This window comes from Nanorana parkeri, unplaced genomic scaffold, assembly GCF_000935625.1.
Source record: "Nanorana parkeri isolate BGI_ZX_2015 unplaced genomic scaffold, ASM93562v1 scaffold58, whole genome shotgun sequence".
Lineage (NCBI taxonomy): Eukaryota > Metazoa > Chordata > Amphibia > Anura > Dicroglossidae > Nanorana > Nanorana parkeri.
In genome coordinates, this window is record NW_017306326.1 from 2,576,611 (window position 1) to 2,587,905 (window position 11,295).

Consider the following 11,295-nt stretch of genomic DNA (forward strand, 5'->3'; position numbering starts at 1 on the left):
AGGGTGTGTTTAGGGGCGGAGTTAAGGCCGGGGCAGGGTAAGGGTTAGGTGGGGCAACTGGTGGCTAGTGACTCTTAAGGCCTGGCTAGTAGCTCAGGACTTGAAATTTTGAGCCCTGCCCTAGACAATACAACTACTTAACCCTTGCAGTGCTGGGCTATCCCCACTGCAAGGGTCAGTTTTGTCATTCCTAAAGTTATTCTTTAACCCCTTCGTGACTGACGACGTACAGTGTACGTCGCCAGCATCGGGGCTGTTTAGACAGACAGAAAAACTAGTCACTGTAGTTTCCCTTTAAGAGCGGGCTGTTACTAGTTCCGTGCTTGTTCCTGTTTCAAGAGACCACATGTCTGTAACAGGGCAAAATGGAAATTTGATTTCTCTTCAATAATCCTCATAGCTATTAAGCCCATTGTGTTTGATATGCAGTCTCTTCTTATTACTGTTATCCTTAATATAAATAGACCTGTGATAAGGCAAACCAGCAATAATAATTAAATGTTAATCAGGCAATCTTAAGAATATATAGACAGTATGTTCCCGGTTGTGTATCCTGACGCCGGTTCCTATAGTGACGAAGGTCCTCAGGGTCGGTATTTTACAGTAGCGAGCGCTTCCTAATTCGACTTGTTCTTCTAGCTGCACGTTCCTAAGAAAAGTCATTATTAACATTGAGAGCTTTTAGGTTTTTTTCTCCTTTGGAAGGATTAATGTAATGTTATTTAAGAAGGCCGAGCTGCTATAGAGAGCTCATGTGCTGCAACACAATATGAGCACTGCTTCACTGCAGGGACCCTCATTTCAGCTGTCCAGCCTGTACGGGAATGGTGCAGTGTTGGCAGCGCACATGACCGCGGTGGGGTAGGGGTTGGTCAGCAATCAGTGGCAACAGTTAGCTTGGCGGGACACCGGCCAGAGCGTCACAGGTTGCTAAGAGCTTAGGAATCTGGGACTCTCTGGCCGAGGACCTGGCAGATAGGGGCAAGCCATGGAAGCCAATAGAAGGATTTGCAGAGAGTGGTGGGAAATGGAAGCTAGTGAAGGGATTGGCAGAGAGGGGTGGGAAATGGTAGCCAGTAGAGGGATTGGCAGAAAGAGGATGGAAGCCAATAGGGGGATTGGTTTAGAGGGGCAGGGAATGGAAGCCAGTGAAGGGATTGGGTGAGAGGGGTAAAGGAATGGAAGCCAGTAGATGGATTGGCAGAGAGGGGTGGGGAATGGAAGCCAGTAGATGGATTGGCAGAGAAGAGCGAGGAATGGAAGCCAGTGGAGGGATTGGCAGAGAAAAGTGGGGAATGGAAACCAATGAAGGGATTGGCTTTGAGGGTCGGGGATTGGAAGCCAGTGGAGGGATTGGCACAGAGGGACGGAGAATGGAAGCCAGTGGAGGGATTGGCAGAGAGGGGTGGGGGATGAAAGCCAGTAGAGGTATTGGCAGAGACGGATGGGGGGTGAAAGTTAGTGGAGAGATTGGTTGAGAGTGGAAGAGGATGTAGGGATCAGCAATGATGGGATTGGCAGAGCGGGATGGTGAACACTGAGTGGTTGGTAAGGTGAATAAGTCTGGCATCAGCAGTGAGGATCACCTGTGTAGTGTTTGGCCAACGAGGAGGAAGGTTCAGTAGTTGAGCTGAGAGATAACATGACTCCTGCAACACAGCTGACTGGCTCCCTGTGCTTCTTCTCCCTCTTCCACCTTCTAAATAATAATAATGATGTAATAATGACTACATTGTTGCATAAATGTGTGACATTAATATCTACCTACTACTGCTTTAATGAAACTGCATTAGCGCAACGCTTGGAATGACAATAACATTAAACCTTATGTGACATTTTAGTAATTGGGTTCAAATATATTTTGATGTCAACCATAAAAAAAGGGAACCCCCTCAGGAAAAGAGTTGTTTTGAATTGTTTCTTAACTGGGTTGATAAGATGTTGAGACAAAGCAGTGACTCAGAATGAACAGGCTTCATGTAATCAGATCATAGAGAAGCTCACAGCTGCATTCAAAGAAGTTCGCTTCTCTCCTCCGTAAGTAAGCAGTGGCTTACTTCAACCTCCCATTTGTCTCCTCCATCCTTGTGTTACAATGTATCACTACCATAGAGTAGGTTAGCAGGATACACACCCAGTGAGTGACAGGTTTGTAAAGATGCGTCTTTTTTTTTGTAATTCATCTAGAGCAAGTTTTTGCCGATCCTCACACATGCAGAATCTTTCAGGGGTGAGGACGAGGAATAGAAATGGTCTCTGATGAATAGGGATGTAGCATGGCGAAGCCTGCGGGCTGTTCTTAGGATGAAAGTCACCGGTGAATTGGATTAGTAAAATCAACTCGAAAAGTGGGGGGCAAAGGCAAGCGAACCAATCACTATTTCATCTAACGCAAGCCCAGCGTTTCATTTGCAAGATGAAAGCAAATTGGACAGGCTTGAGCCAGACCTCCCTGACCTGATTAAATTGAAACCGTCTTCCTCCTCTTCCATTGCCGCCTGAGTTTTGAAAGGAGTTTGATTGCCTAGTGGAGCCGCTACCTGTGTACAACTTGAAAGACCGGCAAATGTCATTTGATTAGCCTCTTATTGTAAGGTGAATGGCGGACTCCTGCAATACAGATGATCACAGGCAAATGAGTTTTCGCATGTGAAGGAAATAAACAGCGGCTCTCTTTATGGGCGGTTTGCATTGTGGCGTGATTAGGATTCGGCTGATTGGTATTGTGAGTGCGTGTACATTTCCTCCTCCAAAAGCACCTACGCTGTAGTGCAGAGTGGTGGTTTTTGTTCTGTCTGAACAGCTAAGCAGATAAAAAAAATATATAAAGCACCCAAATATATACAGTATATATACACCGATAAGCCATAACATTATGACCACCCGCCCAATATTGAGTAGGTCACCAATACCTACCAAAACAGCACTGACCCGTCGAGGCATAGACTCCACTAGACCTCTGAAGGTATGCTGTGGTATCTGGTACCAAGCCGTCAGTAGCAGATCCTTTAAATCCTGTAAGTTGTGGGGTGGGGTCTCCATGGATCGGACTTGTTTTTCCAGCAGATCTCACAGATGCTCGATTGGATTAAGATCTGGAGAATTTGGAGGCCAAGTCAACACCTCAAGGTCGCTGTTGTGTTCCTCAAACCATTCTTGAACCATTTTTGCAGTGTGGCAGGGTGCATTATCCTGCTGAAAGAGGCCACTGCCATCAGGGAATACCATTTCCATGAAGGGGTGTACTTGGTCAGTAACAATGTTGAGGTCGGTGGTACGTGTCACAGTAACATCCGCATGAATGGCAGGACCCAAGGTTTCCCAGCAGAACATTGGCCAAAGCATAAAACTGCTTCCACTGGCTTGCCTTTTTCACATAGTGCATAAAGTTATGGCTGATCAGTGTATGTATATATATACATGCACTATATTGCCAAAAACTTGTACGCACCTGACTGTCTCATCTATTTAAGCTTGTTGCATATCTTATTCTAAAACCATAGAGTTGGGTCCCCTTTGCGGCTACAATAGCCTTTACCTTTCTGAGAGGGCTTCCCCTCAAGATTTTGGAGGGTGTCTGTGGGCACTTTTAGCCAGAAGCGTATTTGTGAGGTCCGGTTTTGGTGTTGATTGGGAAAACCTGGCTCGCATTTAGATTTCAGATCATCCCAAAGGTGTTCAGTAGGGTTGACGTTAGGAATCTTGAGTTCCTCCACACCAAACCCATGTGTTTATAGAGCTGGATTTGTGCACAGTCATGCTGGAACAGAAAAAGGCCTCCCCCAAACTGTTACCACAAGGATGGAAGCACACAGTTGTCTAAAATGTTTTTGTATGCTGTAGCATTAGGGCCTGTGTTGATAGGCTTTTGCTTGCTTCAAATGGGTTTGGCATTCCCATACATATCTATGGGGTTTCAAAATCCGCTTGAAGCAGGTCAGTTGCAGACCAGAAATAAGTCAACTGTCATTGAATTCTGAATGATCTTAGAAGTTACTGAAGCCCAAAGCCCCTTAACACAGACAATACCAGAACACATTACAGAAATCAGTCAATCATTTGGAAGAGTGTCCACATGGTCTGGTGTCCACAAACATTTGGTCATACAGTTAAAAATTATGTAACCCACGTTTTATATTGCAAGTCATAGCACTTAGCTGTCACAGGAGAGTGCTGACCCTCTGGCCACCATTGGGTAAAACTAACACCCTACATGTGCAGAGAATAAAGAGCACTCGGTCACTGAAAACCCCAACTGGTAGGTTTAGCCTCGATAGTGAGATGGTCCCAGGTCATGACACTCAAGTTTGCCCCACATGTGGCTAGTGGACATGGAGGCAGATGGCTAAAATAAAGTGTTTGGTCTTCATTGGACACAGTCCATGGTCTTCATTGGAGACCCAGCTAGTAGGTTTACCCTACAAAAAGAGATGCTTCTAGGTCACGGCACTCAAGTTTGCCCCACTGGTGGCAGCAGATATGGAGGCAGATGTCCAAACAAAAACCCTCCATTTTCATTAAAGGACAAATTAGTAGGTTTGGCCTCCATTATAAGATGCTCCCAGGTCACAGCACTCAAGTTTGCCCCACTGATGGCCATGGACATGGAGGCAGATGGCCAAAAGAAAAAAGTCTTCATTGAAAACCCAACTAGTAGGTTTGGCCTTCACATGAAGCTGCTCCTAGGTCATGGCACTCAAGGTTGCCCCACTGGCAGCAGCAGACATGGAGGCAAAATAGCAAATCAAAAGTCAAGGGGCAGATTTCTTAGGCACAAGCACCGGAAGGCACCACATGGTCACAGTAGCCACTGGTGGTTCCTTTCCTTGCTGGTAGGTACAACACACCAAAACTTTTCATCTGCAGCTTTGAAAGGACAAAGGTTGGAAGAGCTGAAGGTTAGTGCGATCTCTCGCCAGCAGACTCTGCAGCACACGCTATCCTCTTCCACATTTTCCGAGTATCATTCTACCCTGTGAATAGCACAATGCTTTAATGTGTTTATAGGGTTCTAGAGGGTTCAAATACATCAAAGGCAGCTTGAATAATCAGTGCAGTGAAATAAAAGATCAAACGGAATATCTTTAAAACAGATCTGAGCAGCTTAATTCTCTTCCCATCTTACTGGAGAAGACGATTTTCCTTTTTTTCCCCTTTTTTTTTTTCCATTCCCACTTACAAGACATCCTTTGATCTGTGTTGATGTCTTTCTCTTTCAGTGAGAGTATACAGTGGTCAGTGTGGATATTAAATGCCAAAATTGTGCCGCGGAAAGAGAATTTCCCTTGCTGTTTTTTCCTTTGTTGTTTTTATTAATGTTCTGCTCATGGCCAACTATGGAAAGAGTAAGGACTAAAGGGAAAAGACAGAGGAAATGACGGAAGGAACAGGATGGATAGCAGTAGACTCTAACCTATCTGTAAATATATCGGGCATCATAACAATAGAAGAGATAGGAAAGGAAAGAAGGCAATTAAAGCAGAACTCCACACACAAAAACCATTCATTTAAATATATTCCTCAATAGTCACAAGGGATATAAATCCACTTTGGGTGCACGAAATGCCTTTGTAAACCCAGACATTAAACTGTACAGAGAGCAGAGGTGTGGGAGGGGCCATCAGGCTCCACCCACAACAGGAGGGGGTGGAGACAAGACCAGTCATCCTGCACACAAAGAGAGAGCATCAGTGACCAGTATTTATTACAGGAAGCTCCAAGTTTTAACCTGGGTTACTGCATTACAGCCCCTGTCAGAATACAAAAAAAACCCAGATGAAATACCTGCTGTCAATCAGCAGAGGAGCTTTCTCTCTCAGGTCCACTCCTCTGCTAATTAACAGCAGGCAGTGGGAAGGTGCAATAGCCAGCCTGCAATTGGATATTTCAACTTGCAATAGCAGGCTGGCTATTGCAACTGCCCACTGCTGCTGTCAATCAGCAGAGAAGCAGACCTTAGAGAGAACCTTCTCCTTCACGTCCGCTCCTCTGCTGCTTGACAGCATGCGGGTTTAAAAGCCTGCCTGCTATTGAAATTTGAACAAGCCAATAGCAGGCTGGCTATGGCACTGCCAGCTGCAGAATTCTGCCACTGGCAGATGAATGGGGCAGGGGTCCTGGGGGGCGGGGGACAGAGGCCCAGTAGACCACCTGCTGTTTACATTCAGCTGCTGGTGCAGCTGGATGTATACAGAATGTTGGTACCTGATATGGTTTATCGGCCTGAAAGGTGGCCCATAATCAGTATCGGTTCTGAAAAACCTATATTGGTCGACCCCTAGACAGAAGGAAGGGAGTCAGGGACAATAAGAAGACAAAATGGAAGGAAGGAAAGAGAGAGAAAGACAAAACAAAGAAACAGAGTTTATTTAAGAAAGAGGATGGATTGCAATAGAAGCTAACAGATCTTTGGATATAATAGGCATCATAGGAATAGAAGGGAAAGGATAGGGAAAGGAAGGGAGGTAGGAAGGGAAGAGAAAGGAAAGGAAGGAAGGAAGGTGGTGTAACATGACACACTTCATTTATTCTAAAAGCACTCAGCTGACAAAAAGGAAATAACTGTATAATGGGGCGATCCGGGTGGGGTCTTAATCATCCTGATCAGTATTAATCTATATGCCTCCACTACAACCTTTGACAATGTTTCACAGCAGCGATGTCATAGAGCTCCACTAATGGAATGATGGATAAGGCTACAGACCAACAGAAACCTCAGCCTAGCTTCCTCTGTACTAAAGCCACCAAACGGGACATTTAAAGAAAATGTTCATTTCACCTTAGTTTTCCTCTAGCTTTGCTCGGACTTAAACATAAATTGCTGGTTCTGAATGGAAGTTCCTTTTAATTCACTCGGTCGGCTCTTGCTTCATCTCGGCAATCCTGGAGGCCCCTATGAAACCGCAACTCATTGTTTCCAACTGACTTTGTTAATTGCTGCTATTAATAATTAATGGCTTCTCCATATTTCAGGCATATTTTAAGCATGAAAAGTGACTTTTAAAATGTATGTTCATGGTGGGGAAAGAGCGCAGAACTGTCACAATCATTTGTCAGAAGTTAAACACGCACCGTCGCTTAAAGGCATTAGGTTGATGGCTGCCATAGACATTTCAGTAATAGGGGAAGCAAGGTCTAGTTATGGGATCACAGCTGTACTCAGACACCATATTAGGATTTTCTAAGTGGTAGTTCCAGAAGAGACCCACAAGCTGGACGTGGTGACTATGTCTTTGAGGAGGGGAGGCAAATAAGTGTTTTAAGGGATGTCCCAGGAGCTACCAATCCTAGGTGCTAAGTAATGCAAAAGTGACTTGATCTAGGAAGTCGAAGCATGGACCTTCATCATATTGTCTCCTTGTTGGTCTGTGAGGAAGCCCATCATAGTTCTGGACCAATAGAAAAATTTAGGTGGTGTAATGGGCCAGAATCATACACACTTTTTTTTAGGAATTAACTGTTGGCATAATAAGATGCTCCAGGTTCTGGGGTGCTCTAGAAAACAATAAATTGGATCACCGACATGTAAGTGGCAATTTTGCGAGGTTAATATGGCCGAAAATACACTATCACTGACTAGTTGCTTCTCTTACTGTTATTCAGAGAGCACTACCTTCTCTTGTGGGCTGTGCTCTCGGGATTGTTATTTTTGTTTTTCTACAACCTCTCTGGCATTTTTCCTGCATGCTGTGGACTCTGCTTGTTGCTGCCTACAGTATATCCTGCCTTAATATCCAGGTGTCCATCGCTAGGGCATGTAGACCAAATCAAGCTCCACACATGGTACACTATATGATCAAACGTTTATGAACACCTGACCATCTATAAAAGATTATTGGGCATCCCATTCCAAAAACACGGGCATTGACATGGAGTAGACCCCTTTTGTGGATATAATTTGTATCCACTTAGCCAAAACAACATTTGTTAGCTCAAGTACTGATGTTGGAGGAGAAGACCTGCTTGTCAACTGGTGTTCCAATCATGACAAAAGTGTTGAAGTCAGGGTTCTGTGCAGGATACTCGAGTACCTCTACACCAAACTTGTCAAACAATGTCTTTATGGAGCTGGCTTTGTACACAGGAGTACAGTCTTGCTAACAGAAAAGGGCCTTCCTTCCCCACAAGAATGTCTAAAATGTCTTTGTATGCTGTAGTATTAATAATACTATTCACTGGAGACACCTGCACTCCACCATTGGGCACCAAGGCACTTTTGGCCTTCTAGCACATGGAGTCCCAATTATACAGGGAGTTTTCCTTGATCTTCTGCACTCCACCATTGGACTCTATCATTGGGCACCAAGGCACTTATGGCCTTCTAGCACATGGAGTCACAGTTATACTGGGAATTTTCCTTGATCTGCATCCGATGAATAAAGTAGACCTATCACTTTGATTTGGTGATCCATACTGCAGGAGCTCTTGGTTCCACGACACAACTTTCTTCTACCTAATCCAGCAATTACTGGGTTTTGAACCTTCTGCACCCATCTGAAACTTAAAAAACTGCATTTTAATGGGGTCTCCATACAGGTGCAGTACAACAAGCTGGGTTGTGTGTATAAGTACAAGAAAGGTGTATTTTTTTATACATGTCTTGGAAGGAGGGCTTTGTGTGTATAAGAATGATGAAGGAGATAAAATTTAGCCCTCATCAGTTTGCGTGGAGCACACGCTGTCTAAGGCTTTAGAGGGATTTAAAGTTCGACTTGGGGAAATATATTGATACTGTACAAGTTGCTGGTTGTGTACAAACAGCTGAGATTAGTTCACTCCTTACAAAAGGATTACCGTATGTTCGGCGCCGGAGATTAAGATGCTGACCTTGATAGAATTTCAATCTCTCTTATTTATTTCAGTGATTTTTCTCTCGCAGTTCAGCGGCAGGTTCAGTGATGGGGCACCCAGGGGGCTGCAGGAGTGGTCGTTATTCCTCCTGTACCTCTACAGCTCTCAGAATAAAGAGGACCTGAGGGTCGGTCCAAATTTTGGTTCTCTCTTGCTGCAAGAGCCGTTGGCTTCCGGGATTTCTGGTCAACCTGTTAGTACCAGTGTATGGTATGACGGTGGTTGAATCAGTGACGTTGAATTAAATATTAAATATTTTAAATAGGACCTGTATTGTGGAAGCTGTGCCCAAAAAATGACAAGTAAAGAGCCAGTATTGCCTGTGGTCTCCCTGCATCTGACCTACCGTAGCTTGTCCTGCACTGTGTCTTGTGTGAAGATGGCCATCTTGGTAGAGGCAGGGCTTTGCTTTAGTGGCTCCCTGATGACTGGTGATCTAATGATTGGTGGACGAAAATTTAAGAAGCAGCGGGAGAGGTGGAGGGAGCACAGAATTAAAGAATCCTTGCACTGCAGGTTATCAGGTACAACTTCCTCTCCAGCAAGGAGAACAGCGATCAATACAGTAGTGGCAATGCTAAATCTCACTCCAAATGTGATGAGACGAACAATCAGAGGGAGCCATGCCCTAGATGGACTTACACTGAAGATATACAGCTATGAGGCTCAAGGTACAAGAAGTGCTCTGCTCTTTTTTTAGGAGGAATTCCAAACAAGATTTACATTTCTCAGGGTAATGCTTAAAATGTAAATGTTTTGGTGTTCCGTTCAGTATAGTAAATCTTCACTTTTTGAGTTCAGGTCCACTTTAAAGTAGCTCTAAACCTTTTTTCATCTTGTTTTGCTTATCAGTGCTGCTGATCTCCAGGCTTTTTTAACTACTTTCTGTCTACATGCACATGCTCCATCCGCAGCTGCACACCATTGCTTTGGCCAGGCCTCCTGATGATGACAACAGTGGATCACGCCTGTGCAATGTGTGTCAACATGGTCGTGTTTATTCTCCACAAAGGATGCAAGTGACAGAGTGACTACACAGAAGCAGGTTCGGGAGACAGTTGGCACCCAATATACAGGAAGCACCTAAATATGGACTTTCATTAACATTTTTATTATTTTAGATTAACTTTAATGGGCTTAGATGTAGATGGGTATAAGGTAGCTGCTTTATCTCCATCACATTGATGGGACTCAAGGTGGAGAACCTTCTAGGCAGATATGGTGGGGCCAAACCAGGCAAGGGGCTCAACCAATCAGGTAATAGGGAAGTGGAGCCCGGTGGGAGGTGTGGATGGTGGATATTGTTGCAAGCTGCAATAACATTATATTTATATTTGTTTGCAAGCCTGTAAGTTGTTATTATTGGGCTGCTTGCCACCTGGAGAATTTATTGACTTAATTTAATTAATGTAAGCAATTTCTGCTCGTACATTTCTGTGATATATTACTACCAAAATACGGAACAGCAAGCAAATAACAATAGAAACAAGGCCACATCCCAAATACCTTTCAAGTAGAGTTGCAAACTCAAACAGTGTACTCAGTGAAAACACAGCGGAGTTCCCCTCTTTGCTCCCAGTAACATAATTTGCTTGTTGAATTGATAAATTGTTTGTGATGAACTGATACAGGTCCCATCTATATGGATATCCTATGCCAGCCCCTCCCCCCCACCACCACCACCTTGAACGGCGATTGAATTGTTTCATAGAAACTTTACAGGTTCCTTTATTGTTTTATTCATAATGATTTTGCAGCAGTTGTGGTTCCTTGTGCAAGCGGCGCAGCTGGGATCAGGAGCGAGAGCAGGCAGGGGACCTCAAATCTAATCGCCGGCTTCCAAAATGTAATCGAAAGGCGCAAGCCTTTATCAATAATTCAGCCCTTTATTACTGATATGATGCCGGGGACCATCATACGGCATAAATAATTGATCTGCGGAGGGGCAACTTGTCCTTTTGTGCGCAGGGATGCGATCAGCGGCGTTCATGGGAAGTTGCATGTATGTTTGACGAGCCGTGCTATTCTACCACAAACAGGCAGCTTTGAGTGGCTCGGAGGCGAAGGGGTGACAACTGCGGACGATGATGTGCCGAATATAAAAGTCTTCTCCAGCTCTGCCGTGCTCCCTGTACTCAGATAGCGGTATATTTGTTTTTGGCGACCTGCCGCCCCCTTTTTGACTAGAGTGGCCCATGTTGCTAAGAGCCTGGCACAGAGAAGTGTAAGGGCCATAAACATCTCTCTGCCCAGCTCTTAGCAACCAGGGATGCTCTTCATGGTGTCCCAACAAGCTTCTGGCAACCAGTGACTTCACCGGTTGCCAAGACATCGTCGGAACCCCAGCAGGAGTATCCCTGGTTGCTAGGAGGTGGGCAGGGAGATGCAGAGACCTTACACATCTCCCTGCCCAGCTCTTAATGGAGTCACTTACCACCAGCACCA

The 11,295-nt window shown here is 44.7% G+C and overlaps 1 protein-coding gene across 13 annotated transcripts in view; it reads left to right on the top strand.

Moving 5' to 3' along the window:
- CELF4 (CUGBP, Elav-like family member 4) overlaps window positions 1-11,295 on the top strand; it is a 965,736-nt gene that overhangs the window by 771,979 nt on the left and 182,462 nt on the right. For 2 of the 13 annotated variants that reach the window (XM_018576168.1, XM_018576164.1), the window contains exon 5: window positions 5,962-5,978. The exons of the other annotated variants lie outside the window; for them this stretch is intronic. In XM_018576168.1, coding sequence (XP_018431670.1) covers window positions 5,962-5,978 — 17 coding nt within the window. The remainder of the gene's footprint in view (window positions 1-5,961; window positions 5,979-11,295) is intronic. 13 annotated transcript variants of the gene reach the window in all.